At 40.7% G+C, this 24,177-nt stretch overlaps 1 protein-coding gene across 4 annotated transcripts in view; it reads right to left on the bottom strand.

Moving 5' to 3' along the window:
- The window catches only part of pop1 (POP1 homolog, ribonuclease P/MRP subunit), a 36,854-nt gene extending 12,680 nt beyond the window's left edge, over positions 1–24,174 (bottom strand). The window contains exons 1-12 of one of the 4 annotated variants that reach the window (XM_052023493.1): positions 23,976–24,024; positions 22,621–22,699; positions 20,648–20,779; positions 18,901–19,005; positions 17,607–17,779; positions 15,534–15,782; positions 13,587–13,674; positions 12,463–12,650; positions 10,332–10,561; positions 7,740–7,833; positions 4,990–5,104; positions 4,021–4,140 (exon numbers count right to left, since the gene is read on the bottom strand). In XM_052023493.1, coding sequence (XP_051879453.1) covers positions 4,021–4,140; positions 4,990–5,104; positions 7,740–7,833; positions 10,332–10,561; positions 12,463–12,650; positions 13,587–13,674; positions 15,534–15,782; positions 17,607–17,779; positions 18,901–19,005; positions 20,648–20,777 — 1,492 coding nt within the window. In that variant the 5' untranslated portion in view covers positions 20,778–20,779; positions 22,621–22,699; positions 23,976–24,024. Of the gene's footprint in view, positions 1–4,020; positions 4,141–4,989; positions 5,105–7,739; positions 7,834–10,331; positions 10,562–12,462; positions 12,651–13,586; positions 13,675–15,533; positions 15,783–17,606; positions 17,780–18,900; positions 19,006–20,647; positions 20,780–22,620; positions 22,700–23,616; positions 23,713–23,975 lie in introns of those variants that run through there. The other 3 variants (XM_052023492.1, XM_052023491.1, XM_052023495.1) reach the window with 3 other exon arrangements.
- Positions 24,175–24,177: the final 3 nt, after the last annotated feature.

Genomic DNA, 24,177 nt, shown 5'->3' with positions numbered 1-24,177 from the left:
GAAGTTTAACATTCCATGTTATGTGGATATTCTACTGTCAGTTTGGATCTAAGCAACATGTCAATCTCTGCAAATTTCTGTTGCAAATACTGTTCAGCACCAAGATGGCCTTGCCAGGATTCAAACCTGGAACATCTGCATGAAGAACAGAGGCTCTCACTGAGCACAAGACCAGCAAAACGTGCCTAAATATTTGCTGTTACTGAGATCACACACTGCCACAATAACCTAAGACCAAAGGACAAAGTAAAAGCATGACATTTACATAATACCTTTAGACATTTATCAAAGTGGCAACTTCCCAAACTAATTCCATACTCTCTACATACAAGCATATGAAAATCACAGGCAGCAAGAGACTAGTCCAACCAGCCCATCCCAAACAGCCGTGAAACTACACAAAACTGGATACCTACCTTATGTACATTGCTAGTTCCACAGTAGCCAGAGACATCTCATTCTCGCTTTAAGGAATACCGCAAACCAGCATTTGTTGCCCGAGCCAGCAGGCTATACTACAGTCTCTGTGAAAAGACTTGCTCAGTGTCTAACCAAGCTCTGCATTTGCACAACTTCTAAGCTTGATTCTTAATATCCCCCTGAACTATTCAGATTAAATAACTGACTTGCATAACTGAAACCTCATTTCCATTGTTATAAATCTTGAACATGTTGCTCTCAGCCTAAGCTTTTCCCAAAATAAAAACCCGACTTGTTGACCCTTTCTGGATAACTAAGACTCACTAAAGAGGGAATGAATCTCATGCCCTGCCATTCATAGAGATGCTCATCTTGGAAACAGCCCATTCAGCTGTGCTGACCGGTGGGCACCCATGTGTACTGATCCCATCTCCCAGCACTTGGCTCATACACTTCTATGCCTAAATGATTTAAGTGTTCATCCAGAAACTTCTTAAATGCTGTCAGTGACACAATCTTAACCATTTTCTCAGGCAATGCATTCCAGGTAAACAAACCTCTCTGGGTGAAAAGGGTCCCTCTCAGATTCCCTCTAAATCTCTTACCCCTTACCATAAATTCATGTCTTCTAGTTTTATCTCTCTTTGACACGAGGAAGTTTCCTGCAGTTTATCCTATCTATAAGCCTCATAATTTTATGTACCTCAATCATGTCCCCTCTTAACCTCCTCCACTCCAGGGAGGACAGACCCAGCTTCTCCAGTCTCTCCTCACAAGTGAACTGCTCCATTCCAGGCAACATCTTGGTGAATTCCTCTGCACCTTCACATCCCCTACTTCCCGCTCTGAAACTTTTCCAAAGCCTCACGTTACCTTTCCTGATTCTGCCACATCTATTAAAGATCACCCCTCAGTTTAAATAAAATTCATTGTAAAATTATTTTTATTCATTCTTTCGTGATACTGGCAGGGCCGGCATTTACTGCACATCCCTAATGCATCATGATGAATCAAATGATCTCCCATGTTTATATGATTGCGATAGACAGCTGGTATCTTTTTCCCAGGATCGAAATGTCTAATACTAGAGGGCATGCATTTAAGATGAGAGGGGTTAAGTTCAAAGGAGATGTGCTGGGCAATTTTTTTTAAAACACACAGAGAGTGTTGGGTGCCTGGAATGCGCTGCCAGAGGTGGTAGTGGAGGCAAATATGATAGAGGTGTTTAAGAGGCTCTTAGATATACAGAGAATGGAAGGATATGGACATTATGTCGTCAGAAGGTATTAGTTTAGTTGGAATTGGAATTAGTCTATTATTGTCACTTGTACCAAGGTACAATGAAAAACTTGTCTTGCATACTCTTCATACAAATCAATTCATTACACAGTACATTGAGGGAGTACAAGGTAAAATAATAAGCGAATGCAGAGTAAAGTGTCACAGCTACAGACAAAATACACTGCAGGCAGACAATAAGGTGCAAGGTCATAACGAGGTAGATTGTGAGGTCAAGAGTCCATCTTATTGTACTGGGGAACTGTTCAATAGTCTTATAACAGCGGGATAGAAGCTGTCCTTGAGCCTGGTGGTACGTGTTTTCAGGCTTTTGTATCTTCTGCCTGATGGGAGGGGGGAGAAGAGAGAATGTCCAGGGTGGGTGGGGTCTTTGACTGTGACAAGATATTTGTCACAAGTCTTGATGTAATCCTGCCTCATCTCCAACATTGCCTGAGACAAAAGTCATTGATAAGACTAGCACTTCACTGTCACGTGGCACATAGAATAGTACAGGAACAGCCCATGATGTTGTGCCAAACTAATTAAACTAGTAATTAAATGCCCATCTTGGTACAGCAACTGTTCTGTCCGGGACCGCAAGAAACCCCAGAGAGTTGTGGACACAGCCCAGCACATCACAGAAACCAGCCTCCCCTCCATGGGCTCTGTCTATACCTCTCACTGCCTCGGTAAAGCAGCCAGCATAATCAAAGACCCCACTCGCCCTGGTTATTGTTTTACCTTGTACTACCTCAATGCACTGCGTAATGAATTGATCTGAACTGGTTTATTCTTTCAACAAGCCAGGTCCATTTAAAACTGAGCTACAACTCTCAATAAGAGCCAGGTTACTTCTGGTAAAGTGCAGTGAACGTTGGAGAGTCGGACATCAGATCTAGGAACAGAAGGCAACCACTTTGCACCTTAAACCCGCTCCACCTGATTGGACTGTAACTATAATTTCTGCCTTAAAAATGTTCAAAGGCTTTGCTTTCACCACTGTTTCAGGACAGTTTCAAAGATTCTTGACCCTCTAAAAGAAAAAAAAGTTGTCTCATCTGTCTTAAATGAGTGACCCCCTAATTCTAGATCTCCTATAAGAGGAGACCTCTCCCCATCCAACCTGTCAATTATGATCTGTATGCTTCAATCAAGACTCCTCTGAATCCAGTAGAGACAAGTTTAGCCTGCGTAATCTTTCCTCAATGAGCAAGCTGTCCCTTCCACCTATTAGTCTAATATACCTCTCTGCACTGCTCCCAGCACAAACAAGGAGCAACGCTGTGTAATATTCCACAGGTGGTCCCACCAATATCCTACATAATTGAACCCTGAATTCTTTAGTTTTGTATTCATTTCCCTTCAGAATAAACAGTAACATTCTGTTAGTTTTCCTAATTACTTGCTGCACTTTCATATTAGCCTTTAGTGAATTATGCCTCAAGACACCCAGATCTCTCAAAGCTCAGTTGACCCTCATCCTTTAGATAATATTATTTTTATTTCTTCTGCCAAAATGGATAATTTCACATTTTCTCACATCATATTTCATTTGCCAAATCTTCACCCACTTATTAACCTTCTTCCCCACCACCACCAGGTTTCTGAATGGCCCATGAACGCTTCCCCGTCATTACCTCTTTTTGCACTACATTTTTTTTGGTAATTTATAGTAATTTTATGTCTTTGCACTGTACTGCAGCCGCAAAACAACACATTTCATGTCATTTATGTCAGTGATAATAAATCTGATTCCGATCTTTATTCCCTCGTAGCCTCCTATCTTTGCGCAATCAACAAATTCAGCAACTATAACTACCCAATCACTCCCATCCTGAACAAGATTAGTGTTGTCACTATACGCAGCCATGACTTTGTGTAATGAACAGTTGACTTTTCCAAACCAAACTAACACGTGATTTAATTAGGAGTGAAAGGGAAGACTTAGATTTAAAAATCTGTTGAAGGTATTGGTTTATATTGGATTAACCATCTCACAAAACCATTCTTGCAATGGTCTTCATTTCTTTGAAAGTGTGAATAGAGAAACTACATACAACACGTACTTTTCAATTTGTATCTAACCTATGGAAGAAAATAAATGTATATGCAAAATGAGCTTGCTCACCACTGACCCTGTCAACATAATCATCTATTCCTTTCTCTGTAGTATTTACCTAGCTTCCCTCAGATGGATCCATGTTAAAAGTCTCACCTAGTCCTTGTGGAAATGAATTCCACATTTCCTATAATGACTGAAAAACGAAAAACATTCTGAATGTCTCGAGTTTTGCTCTGCAGTGTTACCATGGGTGCTACCTTTAAACTGTGATGGGTCAGGCAATGCTGCGGTTCTGTTTTCGGGTATGTTTAGTCGAGGATCCCTCACAGTAAGTCCAAGTACAGACCCTGTTGAAATTTCTGCTGGTGAAGCAACACCTTAAAAACAAAAGAGCACAAAATGATGGAAGCACTGGTTACTGGCGAGAAGTACCTTACAGACGACAGTGGTAGGAAACCATCCCAGAAAACAATGGAAAATCTAGATACAAGAGATCTGACATATCTATAGTGGATCGTGATTATATTACAGAATAGTACTTCTTGTTTCTTTACTGACAGGCTGTTATCAAAAGCTTCCTATGAGGACACTACACAGATGCATAAAAGAGAACAGGATGAATCAGTTTCTTTAATAGGTTGTTCATCAATAAAGAAACAGAAGTGACTTGGTTTTCAGTGGCTGTGCTGCTATAGCTGACCTGATTATCAATCATGGGAATTGTAAGTAAATATGTACTGATTAGTCTGGGTGTGATAATCCTCTCTATTTGAATACCCTGCCAACACTAAACGTTACATACAAATTATAAAACGGAAGAAGGTAATCCTTCGTTTTTCAGAAAGAGATTGATGCCTTCGGAAGAAACTTGGCAATTTTCAAAGAGAGCATCAGACATGCATGTCGTAAAATAGATATCCTGAAATGTTTCATATTCAATTAACACTGACAGACACAAGTCCAAAAAGAGTAAAATCTAAAGATGCCAACACCTAAGTAACTACGTATAAATATAATTATTTGCTTCAGTGATGTTATTATGTTTCCTTTCATTCTAAACTGTAACCTAACAACTTTATGATGCAAAGCCTAGAATCAGAATTTCTAATCTTATGTCAAATTAGCAAGAAGGTGCTCACTAGGGGCAAAAACAAACTCAGATCTAAAATTATCATTAATTCACACAACTGTTACTGGCTTGGTGCTCCATGCGCTAAATAACCCACCAGAAAGTAACTGAAGGAAATCCCCTTGACGATTATGAAGGGCCACGTCCTCAGATTTCCTGCAATACTCTGACCACCAGCAGGGTGAAGCTCTTGCTCCTGTCACTTCAGAATTCTAAGGACAGTTTCAAGACAAGATAATGGTAGAAAATGAAAACAGAACAGTAACACGAGTACAGCAAGCAATGCGGGGAGAACTATTTTAGAAATAATCCCAAGATAAAATTTCACCATGACTACTATCACAGTCACTTCAAAAAACACCAAATCTTTTATTTAAAGCACCCTTAATGTAACAAAATATTGCAAGGCCCTTCACAAAAACATTACTATACAATATTTGACAACTAACCACAAAAAAAAGTTTTTAGAACAATTGCAAAGCAATGTCTTAAAGTGGGAAAAACAGAGGTGTGTGGAAGGGAATTCTTAGGTTTTGCTGTAGTGATTATATTCACTAACATAGGTAGAAAAAGTGATGAGACCTGGCAGGCTAATGTTAGTGAGTTAGGAAACAGATTAAGTAGCACCTCAACAGGTAGTGATGAAAAGGGGCTTGAAAACAAGGGAGAAAATTTTAAAATTAAGTTATTGTTTAACTGGGAAAAGTGCACGGGGATTAGTGGGTAAGAGAGAAAGCATGGACAAGGATTCTGTCAGCTATCTTCCCTCTCCACTCTCAGTTCTGATGCAGGATCTTGACCCGAAACATCAACAATTTCTCTTCTTTCCTTCCCCCCAACCCAACCACCCTACAGATGCTGCTTAACCTGCTGAGTTCCTCCAGCAGCAGTTTACTTTTTGCTTTGGATTCCAGCATCTGCAGTCTCTTGTGTATCCTCTTATGCAATGCAGATATCACAACATTTAATAATAAACGATGAAAGTTTATCGAGATGGTGAGAGAAAAGGACATGTTGGGAATGGAGACCCAAAAAATTATTTTGACCAGGAACAAAGATAAGCAAGTGAGGGACTTTAGTTATGCAGATAGACTGGAGAAGCCAGTTTTTCCTCTTTGGAACAGAAGAGGCATCTAAAATCATGAAGAGTAGAGACAGAGCAGACGAGGCTAAACTGCTCCTATTGGCAGGGGATCCGGAATGAGGGCAGGTGACAATAGATTCATGAGGAAATCATGTTTATGCTGCATGTGCTTAGGGTCTGAAAAGTTCTTCTCGGTTGATACTAGAGGCAGATTCAATTGTAGTACTCAAAAGAAATCTGGATAAGTAGGCAAGGAAAGAATATGCAAGACTATTGGGAGAGGGCAAGGAAGTGGTGCAACTGCCTGCGATTCTTAGGGGGAACCAGACAAGAATTCCATAAGAACAATGGTTATACAATTGTACTAAAACTTGAATGGACAGAAGTAGGGCTTAATTACAGTACGGACAGATTAACAATCACTGCTAAGGAACAGTGAATTTATTTTATAGGAAGAAATCAGTCAGTTTTGATAATGGTGGGATGGAGATGCCGCTATGCATCTGCAGCAAAAAGATGGTCAGTGCACATTATCACCAATGAGGACTAGAATTCATTACAGGATTTTACTGGTTATAATGTGAATAATCAAAAAAAGCTACAGATTCTAGAATGTAAAATAAAAACACAAAATGCTGGAAGTACTCAGAAGGTCAGGCCACATCTGTGGGAAGACCTGTAACATTGACTCTGTTCCTCTTCCCACTGATGCCGGCTGAACTGCTGAGTATTATGTGAATAATGTTTTAGACTTCCTCGGTCGGCGAGTTTCTTTCACGTGAACATTACTGCCAGAAACAGAAAGTAGTCTTTGAAAGGTACCACAAAGGAACCGATACTTGTGAACCTCAGGACTGGAATATTCCCATTGAATATTTTCCAAATTATTATCTGCACAATACAGCTAGTTTACATTCTGTAATCTGTACAGAAGACTGGCCTAAATATTTTAAGTAGAGATCTTCATTTCACAGTCGAGTGACAAGTCAACAGGTTGCCAAAGCAGCGAGGATGAATTTGCCAATCTCATATCTATCGTCTATTTTCTAATTTGGCCCACTGAGTCTACACCAGCCTTCAGAGCAATCCCGTCAACCCACTCACCACTTATTTCCTTATAATCCTCTCTTACATGCTCAGCAACTACCCTCTGATTATCCCACCACCTGCCTATACTAGGGGTAACTTACAGTAATCAATCAACCTGCCAACTAGCTGTTTTTTGGGATATGGGAGGAAACGGGAACATCCTGGGGAAATCCTCAAGGTCACAGAGAGAACATGCAGACTCCGCACAGACAGCACCAGAGGTCAGGATTGAACTCTGGTCACTTAAACTGTGAGATAGCAGCACAACCTGTTGCCCCACTGTGCCACCCATTGGAGCAAGAGGTAGCAATGTAAGCTGGTTTGAGGAACTAAAATCATGCAATAACATAGTGAACATTCTCACAAAATTTAGGTAGATACTATCTTAACCCAGTCATTGATCCATTTACTTTGAATAAACTTGTATCTTCTAATAGTTGAGGTGATGTGGAACAAGTTACTACAATCCTAAATATATTTTCAATGCACAGGTCAGGATACTGGACACATCTCATAAAATGCATGATATGAGCCACAGATGAATGACAACGTACATCTGGCATAATCAATCAGGGAAATGAGGCTACACATCAAACATAATAATGCTCTGCCTCAATTCTTGAGATCCTAATGAATCTTTCATGACATCATAACTAAATGACCCAAAGACTTACTTCCGTGACAACAGCAGGTTGAAAAACTTCAAGTATCGCAGAGTGAGACAGGGGACCAATCAGCCGATATCTCAGAATTTCCATAGTCAGATCTCTGAAAATAATCCCACAAATTCTCCATTAAACAGAGCAAATCACACACAAGAAGCCTGTTTACTCGAGTGAACACTGACGCTGTAAAGTTCACCTTCCACATTAAAAGCATCATTTATGAGAGAAAAGCAAAGCAGAGATTGCATTTATATTACTCTATGCCATGGCTGATGAAGGCAAGCATCCATATGCCGTTTTCACCACCTTATCTACCTGTACTGCCACTTTCAGGGATCTATAGACCTGTACCCCAAGCCCCCTTCGTTCATCAACACTCTCGAGGGTTCTACCCTTATCTGTCCTTCCAAAGTGCATCACTTTGCAATTGTTTATTGTTATTTTTGTTCTGTCATGAAATGAAAATGCCACAATGTAGCTGAAGGAAAGTGTGAAGGAGAAGACCAACTAAGGAAGATTTAATTGTAGTTCAGCAACAGTCCTCAAATGGAAAGATCAGTAGTTCATGGATCAATATCTTTGGTTCTAGGATAAGACGTCTCCAAGGATGAAAAGGACATACAAGGAATATTACAGATTATAATCCAGGAGTAAAAAATTCCTTTACCCACCATTACCTTGATTCTGTAAAATATCAGAGCAGCTGACAGCATCAACAGATCTAACTTCCAAAACAGCACAATAGGTTTTTGGCATTAATGACGAACTTTGAGAAACCAAACGGCAAAGTGGATTGATATACCATTCCATCGACATACATTTCTGGATTTCAATACACCAAGGCTGTTTCACTATTCTCTATTGTCTCACACTCACATCTCTCCAAATTATCAAAGCAGGAAATTTTTACTCGTTGAAACACTGAGCAAGTTTTCATCCACCCTTACTCTGGTGATTCGGTGATTCTTTTCAGACAACTTCCAACCAATTAAAATAACTGCCATTAATGTGTAACGATAGACTCTTTCAATAAGTAATGACTTGATCTAACAGAAGAAATGCAATATCAACTTTGAGAGTCAAGCTTTTATTCAACACACTCAAAAGCCACACCGGCACTCCTATGGAAAGTCAACCATCTTATGACTCTGAAGTTTTTTCACTCTTTTAACATAAAAGTACAGTGAATCGACTGGATTGGAGTTTGAGTTCAGACTGCTAAACCTCAGCGGTGTTTTTTTGTTTATAATTATGGCTTGAATTTTTCAGTTTTGATACAAACCCCCAAAAAAATCCCCAAAGGCTTACCTGGAGAAACATTTTTCTGTGTTGGCAATAAATATCAGCCATGCAGAATTAACATTTCCATTCATTTTGCTTTGAGAACAATGCCTGTAGTTTTCAAAATTTTCACAGTGACCACTAAGCAATCCATTTGTGAAGTGAAAAGCAAAATACTGCAGATGCTAGAAATCCAAAATAAAAGCAGAGTGCTGGAAATACTTCCAAAATCAGGTTAGAAATGAGAAAAGTCAGAAAGCAAGCATGATTTAAGCTGCAGAGAAAAAAGTGGAAGGGGTGAAGAGAACAACAGGAAGGTCTGAGAAAGTGAATAACCCGAGTCATGGTGGTACCTACTCATACATTGGATAAAGATTCATTAATCATACATGATCTACCTAGAGATTAATGAAGGAAGAAGAAAAGAAAAATACAAATGCTGGAACTAAAAGATACAAGGCACTAGAGAATAAAGATGCAGGTGAACAGTGAAGGGAAAAAAAGGATTTGCAATAAGATGAATGAAAACTTTATCTAAGAAATACTTAAAATGATTTATGAATTAGGTCAGTAATTTCACCGTTAGTAATTTTGATTTAGTTGTGCTTTATAGAGACCAAAAGCCAATGTATCTTGATTGTATGGAGCCTCCAACGCACAGGATCGCAAGAGGCTGAAGAAGGTTGTAGACTCAGCCAGATCCATCATGGGCACAACCCTACACACCGTCGAGGACATCTTCAAGAGGTGGTGCCTCAAGAAGGCTGCATCCATCACTGAGGACCCTTGCCATCTGGGACATGCCCTCTTCTCATTATTACCATTGGGGAGGAGGTACAGGAGCCTGAAGACCCACGCTCAATGATACAGAAACAGCTTCTTCCCCTCCACCATCATAATTCTGAATGGTCCATAAACACTACCTTGTTATTCCTTTTTTTTGCACTATTTTTGTAATTCATGGTAACTTTATGTGTTTGCACTGTACTGCTGCCACAAAACAACAAATTTCACAGTATAAGTCAGTGATAATAAATATGATTCTGAATTTATTGATGGCTGAAAATACCCAACTAAACACTTTAAAAAAAGGAAAACCCTTCTGAATAAGAAAATAATGAATAATAAAAATTACATTCAAATTCTAATTGTAATAACCCTTCAAAAAGTAGATAACTAATCAAAGTCAATTGGGAAATTCAAATTAGGGATCCAGAAAAATAGTACAGGATCTGGCAACAAGTAGTCAGTACTGGTCCAGTTCTGGTAACATTAATGATGCTATCCAAACAGTCATCAACACAAAAGGTTCCTACTCACTCTATTACAATGCCAGTAGTTAACGACGTCCAAGACACTGGTTTCGATGGATCTCTGGTACTATTGCCTATTATTTTTTTCTTGGGTACGACCTTCTCTCCAACTTTGTCCTGCAGTTTTCTTTTCAAGCCAGCTCCTTTCTGTGTTGAAGTGTTGCATTCAGTAGGAGCTGGTTCAGGTAAAGGATCATCTGAACATTGACAGGCCAACTGAAGCTCAGTTAATAGATCCTAAAAAAATACAAAATACAATAAATACAAACTGTGGACTGTCAACAAATTATGCTGAGACACACAAAGAAGTTCCCAGAATGAGAACTGCACCAGCCATATTTGAGATCCAGCAGTCATTCTCAGTTAAAAGAAAAATCATGCAAACCTTCCAGTGAAAAATCAAAAAAAAACCTGCAGATGCTGGAGAGCTATTGAATCTGACAAAGAGTCTCCAACCTGAAATGTTGACTCTGCTTCTCTTCCCACAGACATGGTCTGACCTGCTGAGTACTTTTAGCATTTTGTTTTTGTTTCAGATCTTCCATCGAGGTTCACAGATCCCCCGGCAGATAGGCCATTCCGTAACAGAGTGCAACACAAAATTAAGCATCTTATCTAATCATCTGTGTTGGGGGAAATCCTTAAGCCACAAGATTTATCCCTTGCTTCTAACACTTAGTTCTTTACAACTTTCTACCTGTGTAAATGCTTCTTTCCTCTTTTGACTGATTTGCTCTTGAAAACAATGCACCACAAGGGTTAATGCAACTCTATTGCATTGATGTGATGGTTTACATTATAGAGAATAACTTGAACCTACGACCTTCCAACTGCTACTGCCGAGTCAAGATGGCATTACAAGGCCACTCACAACTTGTACCAGACATAGTTATAACAGCTTTACTGATGGCTGAAAAAACCCAACTAAACAGTAAAAAGGAAAACCCTTCTGAATATGAAAATAATGAATAATAAAAATTACATTCAAATCCTAATTGTAATAACCCTTCAAAAAGTAGATAACTAATCAAAGTCATTTGGGAAATTCAAACTAGGGATCCAGAAAAATAGTACAGGGTCTGGCAACAAGTAGTCAGTAGTGGTCCAGTTCTGGTAACATTAATGATGTTATCCAAACAGTCATCAACACAAAGGTTTCTGCACCTACAATACCATAAATAGAAGGTATTGGCCATTTAGCCCCTCGTACTAGCTCCACCATTCATTAAGATCACAGCTGACCTTTTACTTTAAATGCTACCTTCCTGCACCAACCCCATATCCTGAGATTCTATTAACATCAATCTCTATCTGTTCAGGTTGAGAATAAACAAAATCATTACTCACTGTCAAAATTCCTTCTCACGTCAGCCCTGAATGTCCAGTCCTTTACTTTGGAGACCACAATATATGGTTCTGGACACCCCAGCCAGGGGAAGACCTTCCAGCGTCTGGTCTACTCAATATGGTATGTATGCGCAACTTGAGTCTCCTTTCAGTTAAATGAACTGTCTCCTTGCATACTTCTTCCTCTCACTATCTAGCACATCCTTCCATCCCATTCTCCCTTGCGTGCTTATCCAGATTCCCCCTTAAATAGGTGTCTGCAATTCACTTCAGCTATTCCTTGTGTGGAAACTAGCTTCACATTGATGGCTTACATCTATAAAAATGTACCCAAGTCAACATGGATCACTTCCAAGTCTTGTATAACTTGCATCGGTAAAGCTTCCAATGCGCAAAACATCTCTAACGTGCTTTCCAAGGATAAGAAGTAGGAAAAAAAGATGCTGAACGAAAATAAATTTAGAATCATGCAGAGGGAACTTTAGTGAGGAACCGCAAGGAGGTGCAAAAGCAGGAAGGAATTCTCAACTAGTCTAAACTGGTCAAATCCCTGCCAGTAGTGAGCAAGGGATCACACGCAATTAACAGTTTCAAGGCAATGTGTGATCTATTCCAGCTACTATTTCTTTACTCTTATACACAGCATCCTGGAGTGTATAATATTCTTCAAAATTATAACAATCAAAGTCAAGTTATGGCTGGCTACAAATTTTATAGTAATTTCATCAAAGCCACCTATTAACATGTCGTAAATCTCTACCTGATAAAATACCCAAATGGAAATTAGTTACCATTTTAAGTGCTGGATGTGCCCAGATCCAAAGCTGCCTGTTTTCAGAATGGTTTTCAGGCTCTGCTTTGGGCCGCCATAGGAACGTAATAGGACCCAGTGGCTTCTCAGGATATTGCTCAGCCTTGTAGAGAACCAATGACCCTTGACGTTTCCCAGATAGGCAGTCCACAGACGCAAACGTTGGACCTGCAGCACCACAGAAATCAGCTGGATGGATATTCATAAGACAATTTAAGGCATAAATAAATGTGCCGAAGTTTTATGTACAGTGGAGAGGACAAAAATCATCACAAGCTTTTTTCATTTTCATAAACAACTAATTATTGAATGACCTTGACCTTGTGACATTCTATACAGCGAGTCAAAAAAGCACAGTGTTTAGGTAAAATGGGAAGTGGGGCAAGATAACTGCAGTGCCATTAATGGAGAGGAGTGGAACTGAAGTACACAGATGCAGCAAGTTACATGGCCAGCTTGTTCTCAGTGGAGGGGGGCGTAAAATTGAGGTCACAAAATCATTCAGTGCAAGTAGACCCATCAGTTTAAGGGTATCACACTTTTTACTTTAAGGCAAATGCTTCTGACCTGGGAGGGAGAGTTGTAATGTTGCCCCAGCTCTCAGTAAACAAAGAGGGTGTAGGCCTCTTAACCACCTGGACTGTACAAGCAAGGGAGAGGAGGATCTAGAAATTGGGCATTGCTAGCAGAGGTGTAACAATTCAAACCTATTCATTTGCTCGTAGAGATCTCTCCAAGCGCCTTAAACTCCTTCTGCTCTGGCAAAAGGGGAAAAGACACCATTCATTTAAACTGACATTAATGCTCTTTTTGATAAGTACAAACAAAAACAGAAACAATACTAAATTCTTGTTATTACACAGAAACTATGTGGATTGGGTTATGAGTAGCCACTGGTAGCTTTGGTTGCCTGGTCAAAGATGAGGGACTCTGAGCCCTGCCTCACACATACCACAAAGTAATCCACTAACAGCTGTGTCAAAAAGGACCGTCTAAAAGCCTGAAAGCATACGGCATGGTCTCCATCATTTGAGAAGCAACAGAATGAAAGGAAAAGAATGTTTGAATTTTCCCATTTGGATTTGAGAATAATGATGAAAATACCTGCTTCTCTGCTGCTCAAAGGTGCAAGAGCCTTCAGGAGATTCTCCTGTGTTCCGTTCAGCTCCAAACAGCAATAGTAAGACATATCCTGAAAGACAAATATATAAAAATGCTTAAATGAAAATAGAAAATGCTGGAAACACTCAGCAGTCAGGCAACCTCCATGGAAACAAACAGTTAACGTTTCAGATCTGGGACCCTTCATCAGAAATGGGAAAGAGAGAAACTAGTTTTGGGTAGCAGAGAAGGTGGGAGAGGGGCTGAGTGGAGCAAAGGGAATTTCTCTGATAGGCTGAGAAAGGATGGCTAATGCGGTAATTGAGGGGCAGTTGAGATCAGATTAACCTCTGTGTAGTGTTAATGGTAAGGCTTGGGACATGCTCAGCAAATTAGACAATATCAAAGGGAAATAAAGGAAAAGCTGAACCAAATTAATGGGAGGCAAAAGTATACATTTTCGTATAAAAAAAGTTATCTAAAGTTGGAAAATTTGATACTGAGTCCTGTAGGCTGTGTTATGCCCAGATGGAAGATGAGATCTTGCTCCTCAAGCTTGCATTGGGCCTTGTTGTAACAGTGCAGGTCACGAACAGAGTGGAAGTGGGATAATGAATTAAAATGGCAGACAAATGGAAGCTGATTGAGTGCTGGTGCCCTGCAAAGCAATCACCCAACTTACGTTTGGTTTCTCCAGAAGTAGGGGCCATATTGTGAACACCAAATGCAGTACACTAGATTGGAAAAAATGCAAGTGAATTGGTGCTTTAGCTGGAAGAACAGTCTAGATCCTGAGATGGTGGGAAGGAAAGAACTACAAGAATAGGTGTTGCACCTCCAACAGTTGCACGGGAAAGTGCCATACAACAGGGAGTGGTAGGCAGGGACAGAAGAGTGGGCTGAGGAGAGATACCTTTGAAATGCTGAAAGAGGAGGAGAGGGAATAGGTGTTTGGTGGTGGAACCTTGTTGGAGCTGGCAGGAGTTCTGAAGGAAGACATGTTGAATGCAAATTTTGATTTTTGTACTTCCAGGGTTCCTAGTGAAACCTATGGCCAAAAGCTCCCAACACATTAAGCTTTAAACAAGTGTTATGTTTACCAGTTAAATGGTTATTCTTTGTATAAAAACACTGTTCTGAAATATCTACAAATCTTCAACATAGTTTCATTTTTAGTAGGAGATTTAAATGAGGTTAAAAAATTTATAAAATTAGAAAAAATTACCGATTAAATTATTTGGACATAAGTTCTTACTTAATTGAATCATAGTACGTGATCACAAATTATCCTGATAATCTAACTGGAAATGCAATGCTTTAAGAAAGAAAACTCCCCCTGGTTTCCGGCAGTGCAGTAATTTTTTGGACAAAACACCAGTGGACAATCTCCAACTGCAGTCTCCAATAAAATTTAAATAATCTTTCTGGAGCAGAATTGAACATGGTTCACAGACCTATCAAAACAAAGTAAATGAATTATAACACATTATGTTGTGAGCTATTACTAAATTCATTAATCTCATGCAGTCAGCCTTCTACGTTCCAAACTGATTGGTCTTCAAGGCCATTGCTGGATTATACAAGTTATGTAAAAATCACAATGATTAAGAGATTAGGGTCAGTTGAAAAGCAGGAAGAAATAAATTATGACATTTTCCAGACTTTCCAATTAAGACACTGAACAGTCAACTATGCAGTGCTGGCATTCATTCAAGATTCAACAAGAATTCTCCCACCCATACATCACTGAGGAAACCTTCCTTTGCTTTAAAGTGTTCTGTCTCATTATCATAGGTGGAGGAGGCTGATGAATAAGTGGGGTATTACATTTTAAAACAGCTTTACAGCATTTATAGTGGAAGTCAATTTTTAAATTATTCACTCAAAAGGACTTTTGAAATATTTATTATATACAACGTAATTCTCCTTCACAAAATAATTGAAGGGTACCTGAAGTAGGCACTGCTGTGTCATAGCACGGTAGCACGCTCTATAACTTTTACTAGTCGGTTTATTGGCCAGACAGTATCCCCACTTTTTGACCATATGGAATCTTTTTGCATGCCATATGTGAGTTTCCAGCCAAATGTTTCTTCTTTGTCTTCGGTTAAATTCCAGCAACAAATTCCCATGTCGTCGACGGGCTTTGCGAGACTTGCTCTTTGATTGCTCTTTTTTCAAATGGGCAATCTTTTCCATCTGTGGAAAATCTCTGGTCAGTAAGTTACTCAATTAGGGCTTTCAGAAACCATTTTCAAGTAGTTCATTTTGACCACTTAACAAACATCTGTATCATCAACATCTGAACACAGTTTATTTTACAGTGACAGTCTTACTGTGGTTTCAAACCAGTTATAACCTAACTCATAAAATGCTTGTACGTTACAAAGAATGATACAGCACAGATACCGGCCCTTGGCCTACCATATCCAAACTGACCCTCAAGTACCCATCTATATTAATCCCATTTACTAGCACTTGGTCCTTTGCCTTTAATGTCTTGGTGATTCAAGTGCTCGTCCAGATACTCCTTTAATGCTGTGACAGCACCTGCCTCCACCATCTTCTCAGATAATGCATTCCAAATTGCAGCCACCTTTGAAGTGAAAACGATTTCCTTAGTTCATTTCTAACCCTCTTACTCCCCACATTAAACCTGTAGATTTAGATACCTCCATAATGGGGATAAATTTCTCACTTTCCACCCCATCCACACCCCTTATAATTTTATATGCTTCTATTAGCTTCCTTCACACCACCCCCACTCCAAGGAAAACAAACCCAGCCTACACAACCTCACCTCATAACTGAAATGCCCCCATCCCAGGCAGCATGCTGGTAAATCTCTTCTGTCTCAAGCTTGACCCTTCATATAGTGTGGTGACCAGAACTGCACACAATACTCCAGCCGTGGCCCAAGCACAGCTGCATAGATTTGTACTATGATCTCCCTGCTCTTGTATTCTATACCAGGCCAATGAAGGCCACTACCCCTTATGCCTTCTTCACCACCTGATCTACTTGTGCTGCCACTTTTAGGAATCAATGGACTTGTACACTAAGGTCCCTCCTCTGTTCCTCAATACTCCTTAGGGTCCTACCATTCATGGGGTAAATTCTACCCTTATTAGATCTCCCAAAATCATTTACCTCACACTTATGGAGATTAAAATTCCACTTGTTATTGCTCTGCCAAATTTACCAGCTGATCAAAATCGTTCTGTAGCCCAAGACCATTCTTTTCACCATCAACACCACCACCAATTATAATCAAAGCTCAGATTATTTTAGAGATGATAATTGTAATAATGATAAGCTACCAATGTGTACATCATGCACAATGTGAAGTATAGCAGCAAGGGATCAGCTGTAGAGGCTATGCTGAGAGTTGTTTGGCTGTAATGGCATCAAGTAAATGGTAAATATTTACATGAGGAGTTACAAAAGTCTAATGCAAGGTTGCTACCAAATGCCAGATTTAGTGATCCAGTAAGAATTTTCAGGCTTGTCAGCCCATAAATTAACAGAACCTGCAACTTCTTTTACAGATGCCGATATAAGCCATTCACCCAAATGTCTGCCTTCCACCCAAATGTCTGCCTTCCACATTAGAACAAACATAACCCACCACCCACAACTCACAGCAAGCAACTAACCAATTAACTTCAGGGCTTTTGCCTTCACTCCAAACAGAAGACTATTTAAGACTATTATAAGACTACGGAACGGTCCCCTAGTATGATAAGATGGACTCTTGACCTCACAATCTACCTCGTTACGGCCTTGCACGTTGTCTCCCTGCACTGCACTTTCTCTGTAGCTGTGACACTTTATTCTACATTCTGTTATTGTTTTCCCTTGTACTACCTCAATGCACTGATGTAATGAATTGATCTGTCTGGATGGCACGCAAAACAAAATCTTTCACTGTACCTCAGTACATGCGATAATAATAAAACAATTTACCAACTTAGTTTACCATTTCAAATAGTAATAACTTTGATTCATTTGAAATAAATTTACCTCTTTCTTTGCAATTTCTCTAAGCCTTCGAGGGAGACGTTTAACGTTGTCACTCATAGCTCTTCTGCGCAGATGTGGTGGTAGGGACTGCAGAAACTGAGAGTTAGATTTGTGCGCTACTGCTTTTAACATGGCATTGATTTCTGCAGCACGGTACTGAGCAAAGTCTTTTGCTGTAATGTGAAAAATAGATGTTAGAGACATAATTTTCCTTTTCCCAACTTTACCCCACCATCAGAATCTAATTCCACCCCCCTTGCATTTTTACTCCTGAAGTTGGTACATGCTCACGTTCATTCACATTGACTACTTGACAACCATCTGTATCAATATTTGAACACAGGTTATTTTACAGCTTTACACCAGCCTACATAATCACAAAGATACTTTTGGCTGTGGCATTTCCAGAATTGCTGTATGAAGCCATCTGTGGAAATGCAGTACATGAAATGGCCCAACCAATGTTGTTTAAGTTGCAATTTTTAATTCACAGAAAGTTTAAGCACAAAATAATGAATCCAATTTCTTGAACGAGATGATGGAAATTCTACATAACATCAAGGTGGCTTTTGGGTCCTCTTGTTCAATACATGAAGACCTAAGGTTGGAGAAATTGTTCTGTGGCGATGTCTATTGGTTAGTTTTATGGAAAATCTGAATAAAGAACAAGTATATTACTCCTCTGTATCTGCCAGGGCACTATTTATAAATTCATCACTCCCAACCTGTGAACCTTGTTAGGGATTGGAGGGAGGTGTTACTGGTAGAGAAAACCCAAACTTCAATTGGGTTCAAACTTCATTGTGGACATCCGTGCACAAAGCACTCACGTACCAGAAGTTTTACCCCAATATTGTTACCAACCCATCAGGAGGTCATGGAGAAGATCAGTGTATAATGAATCAGCTATTACACAGAGAAAAATGACTAAGTGTGTTAAGGCCATTGAACACAAGGAATTGTGTAATTGTTTTATTGTTGATTTGATTATCCAAATAATGAATTAAAATTCTGCTGTTCCCTACTTCTAATTTCCTCTAACACTCCTCCAATTCAGGGCTCTTTATCAATCCTGATCGATCCACTATTGTCAGCTGTGTTAAGAGCCCAAAGTCTGGAATTCCCTCCTCAAACCTTTCCATCTCTCCTTTAAGAGCTCTATAAAACCCACCTTCTGTGCCCTAATATCGCAAGTTGTGATTGCTACTGCTCCTGTAACATTACAATAATTTATTACATTAGGATTGCTACAAAAACACAGGCTGCTGCTGTCCAGTGCAGAATACTTACTTACCAAATAAAAATTTGGGAACATTTTGAAGATGTTTGCGATCACTTCCTTGGCCTCTGTGGCAATATCCTCCATGTGAACCTCTCTGCTGTTCTCTATAATTGACATCTGAATTCCAAAGTAAAAACCAGAAGTGATTGATAGAAAAGTTTTTATTTCAATACAAAAAGAGCTAATAATCCAAAAATGTTGTATCGTTCTGACAGATCTCAAACTCAAAAACCTGCTTTGGTGCAACATCCCCATTCTCTTTAAGCACACTGGGCTACCTGTTACAAACCAATTGGTGTGTCAGAATCATATAGCATGGAATCAAGACTTCAGCCAGCTAAGTCCACACCAACCATCAAGCACCCATACAAACCAATTCCATTTTATTTACTCCACATTCCCATCAACTCCCCCAGATTCTACCACTTAGTTACAAATCAGGGACAAACCAGGGTCAATTTACAGCAATCAATTAACCTACCAACCTACACATCTTTGGGATATAGATGGAAACCAAAGCATCCAAAGGAAACCCATGCAGACTCAAAGAATGTGCAAACCCACACAGACAGCACCAGAGGTCGGGATTGAACCAGGCTGCCAAAGCTCTGAGGCCACTGTTCTGCTAGCTGCTCCACTGTGCCTCCTCTCCTACCCCACTCTGACAGGGCCCTCTGCTCCCTTCTGTACTCTGGTGGTGTTCCTGATTTCTATTATCCTTTGGCTGAAAAGGCAGACAGCACCTAGAAAAAAATTAGCGCACAAACAAGCAAATGCCGAGGAAAACCAGGTGAATGATTTTCAATTTTAAAAATAAGATGCCATAATTTGTTTAGCCAGAACCCTAAAGATTGCAAAAAGCCTTCTGATAAAAATCAAGATTGAAAGTTCCCAGCCTACAATTACAGATTCTACCACACTAACAGCTGCCCTATAGATCTGGAAGTGTACAGTTCTGAGCACTGCACCACTACAGATAATATCCAATACCAAATATGAGGATATTTGGTATTGGATATTATCCAATACGAGGATACTGCAAGTCAGAGCTACAAACGGCAGGCACTGTGTAAGCACAGGAGTGATGAGTGACCACGACCTGGTATAAGTTAATATAGGCAGCAGTATTTTAGAGGAGTTCAAGTTTAGGTAAGGTGGAAAATGAAGGGGATGGGGGAAAATAGTCAGGAGACCTTTTGAATTCAAGTGTGCATTGCAGTAATGATTAATTTTCGTACCACCAGCTTCTATCCGGCAGTTAGAACACTCTTGACCAAAACTCTTGTACAATAAAGATGAACTCTTGATCTCACAACCTCTCTCGCCGTGGTCCTTGCACCTTATGTGTCTACCTACACTTTCTCTGTAACTGTATAACCCAAAGCAATCATGCATCTAAACACTATATTCTGCACTGTTATTGTTTTTTCCTTCTGTACTACCTCGATGTACTCATGTTTGGAATGATCTGTCTAGATGGTATGCAAAACAAAGCTTTTCACTGTATCTCGGTACATGACAATAATTAACCAATTACCAATTAATACTGACTAAAAGTCGGGCAGCTTAAATTAGGGCACACGCCTGGACAAGGATAGAGCAAAGCCAACAGAACATTGGGCAATGTGTGCTTTACCAACAATGGAGCTATGTTTTTACTTTCTGCCCATAGTTCAAGTATATGCTGCTTGAAACCTCAGATTATTCAAACACTGTACACCTTCTTGAAGCTCTGTAAACCAGCTATGTTGTGGATTACCTGACTGAGATTCAATTGATCCTATTCCAGATCTACCAGCCCCTGGATCAGATGATGAAAAGGTGACATTGCTAGGCTGGTTTCTCATCTTCTTGGCATATTTCTTCTCTCTTCGATTGATTCCAGACATGGCTATGTGGAAAAAAAAACATGTCTCAAAGTCAAAGTCGAGTTTATTGTCACATGCACAGGTGCAATGAAAAACTTACTTGCAGTAGCACCACAGGCACATAGTATCAGATGAGCAGTATTCACAAGAATTAAATTATACACAACCATAAATTAAACATAAATTATACACAATTTTTACAGAAAAGAACACAATTAGAACAAAAGAAAGTCTATCTTAGTGCAAAGTGATCAAAGTGGTCATAGTTTTGCTATACTGTAGCAATTTGGATTGAGCCAGTTGGTTCAAGAACCGAATGGTTGAAGGGAAGTAGCTGTTCTTGAACCTGGTGGTGTGGGACTTCAGGCTTCTGTACCTCCTGCCCGATGGTAGCTGCAAGAAAGTGGCATGGCCAGAATGGTGGGGATCTTTGATGATGGATGTTGTCTTCTTGAGGCAGCGCCTCCTGTAGATACTACCGATGGTGGGGAGGGATGTGCCCGTGATGTATTGGGCTAAGTCCACTACTATCTGCAGCTTCTTTTATTCCTGCACATTCTAACTGCCGTACCAGACCACGATGCAACCAGTCAGGATACTTTCAACAGTACATCTGTAAAAGTTTGTTAGAATGTTCGGTGACAAGCCAAACCTCCTTAACCTTCTAAGTAAAGAAAAGATGCTGGTGCACTTTCCTTGTGATTGCATCTGTGTGCTGGGCCCAGAACAGGTCATCCGATAATGCCCAGGCATTTAACAACAAAATTTACACAAATGAAGTAAATGCAATGAACTTCTACAACTGCAGCAAAAGAATACAATAAATAAACCAAAAATCCCTCAAACCTGCTCTGCCATTCAATCGATCACAACTAGTCTGATCTTGGCCTCGGCTCCTTTCTTACCTTCTTGAGCTCTCCCTTTTGGCCTCCATAAACACAAAAATCTCTTGGCCTTTGATACAGTTAATGACTCAGCATCCATAGATCTCTGGGGTACTGAATTCCAAAGAGTCACAACACTCAGGAAATAAATGGGTGACCTTTTATCCTAAGCACAACACTCCCCCACCAGGAGAAATATTCTCACAGCATCAATTCTGTCAACAAAACAAACTGCCTCCACAGACGCTGACTGACCCAGTGAGTTCCTCCAACAGTTCCAGATCCCAGCATCTGCAGTATCTTGTGTATCCATCTACCCTGTCAAATCTCTGTACTGACTCGATGTAACTGCACTGTGTAATGAATTGACCTGTACGATTGGTTTGTAAGACAAGCTTTTCACTGTACCTCGGTACAAGTGACAATAATAAACCAATACCTCTCATTCTTTGATACAGAATGTCCTGGCCCAATCTAGTCAATCGTTCCTCATAAGACTCCAGATGCAGTCTCACCAAAGGCCCATACAGTTGTAACGTGACTTCCCTACTTCTGTACTTAATACTCTTTCATTTATGGTCAATTACTGGAATTAAGTCACATATGCATTTACAGGGAAAAAAAGAAACTCTCTTATACATACATGCCTTTGACAACATAATTTTTAAAGGTTTATTATACCTACCAACAGGTGTTGCTCAGGGAAGGGGAAAACTTACCATACGAGGGGATTTGAGGGGCATCTTTTTCACGCTGAGGGCGGTGAGTATATGGAACGAGCTGCCAGAGGAAGTGGGTGAGGCAGGTACAATAGCAGCATTTAAGAAGCACTTGGATAGGTACATGGAGGGGCGGGGCTTGCAGGGATATGGGCCGAACGCAGGAAATTGGGACTAGGTGGGTGGGCACCGTGGTCGGCATGGACTGGTTGGGCCAAGGGGCCTGTATCTGTGCTGTATGACTCTATGTCTGTGACTTACCTGGTCTTAACTATGTGCCTCCAGGTTCTAAAGCAAAATCAAAACAGAAAATGGTGAACATCCACGAGACAACGACCGACTGTGGAGGGAGAAAATGAGCTATCATCAGAATTAATTTGGTATAATTGACAAGTCAGGCACTGCCTCCATTGGCTTTTAAATGCTCTCTGAAATAACCTGCTAAGTCACTCAGCAGTTACAACATAGGCAAGACAGCCTATCACCAGCTCATCAGGGCAACTTACAGCAACACCCACAACCCATAAAAGGAAAACAAATCTTTAAACAGATGAATGTTCACACATACACACACAAATACTAGAGAACTTTTTTGTTCATTATACAAAAATCAATATAAAAGGATGTTACACCAGGACACTTAGAAAATATCAAAATGTAAAGGCTTTGAAGGCTCCTTTGATGCACATCCAATTCCATGTGTAATGAGGTGTTGAGTTGGGCATAAACTAAACTGAACCAAACTTTAAAGAGTCTCCATTAAATATTGGCTGACAGAAATAGAAAGAAAATGCTGGAAACACTCAGCAGGCCAGGCAGTATCTGTAGCATGAAAAGCAGAGTCAATAGTTCAGGTTGAAGGCCCTTAATCAGAACTGACTGAGACAAAGGATCCTCCCGAAGTCTGTTTCCCGTTCCACAGATCCTGCCGTGTTTAACAGTTTCTCTCTCCACAGATGCTGCCTGACCTGCTGAGTGACCCAGCATTTTCTTTCTATTTCTGTTAGCCAATATTTAATGGAGACCCTTTAAAGTTTGGTTCAGCTTATTTCACTCCCAGCACCTCACTCCATATGGAATTGGTTGTGCATCGAAACCTTCTCGCCTCCTTCCTCAGAGCATCGAGTGATGCCCTCCCCAGAGGAACAGCCAACCCACACTCATTCATTGACCATTTGCCACCAGGTTCACATTGGCCAATGGAACAGAAATGCCTGTTAAAAGATCTCCCCAGTACCATCAGATGGCAAATCTTACCACCAGTGCGGGGTAACCGACATCAACCGACGGGAACCTGGGACCCAGGAGGGGGACGAAACGACACCCTCCTCGTCGGGGGAGCCGGCAGTCTCCAACTGCGCATGTGCGTCTGCCGGGGCGGCGCAAAACTGCGCATGTGCGGCTGCCGGGGCGGCGCAAAACTGCGCATGTGCGGCTGCCGGCCGGAGCAAGCCGCGCATGCGCATAACCGCCGTACCCATGCCGGACCAACGCCGGTGTCGTCAAATAAGTCACCCTGGGAGGATTCACCCCACGACAGACGCGGCATCCCGTCTTTTATTAAATAAAATCTTTGGTGTGAACGTGGAGCCACTCGGTCGGGCTTGCCAACTCACCGATTGTCAGGTGGAGCAGGAGGCCGCGCACTGAGAGCGACGGCGGTCGACGAACCAGCCAATCAGGTTCGGCCCTCTGTCGGCGGGCGGCGCCACCGCGGCATCCTGGGAGTGGAGTCGGGGAGGGACCGAGGTGGACTACAACTCCCGCCGTGCACCGCGACCCCCCTCCCCCCCGCGGACGTGGGGGCGGGCCCATGCG

This window comes from Pristis pectinata, chromosome 9 (genome assembly GCF_009764475.1).
Source record: "Pristis pectinata isolate sPriPec2 chromosome 9, sPriPec2.1.pri, whole genome shotgun sequence".
NCBI lineage: Eukaryota > Metazoa > Chordata > Chondrichthyes > Rhinopristiformes > Pristidae > Pristis > Pristis pectinata.
This window is presented reverse-complemented; position numbering and strand designations above follow the sequence as displayed.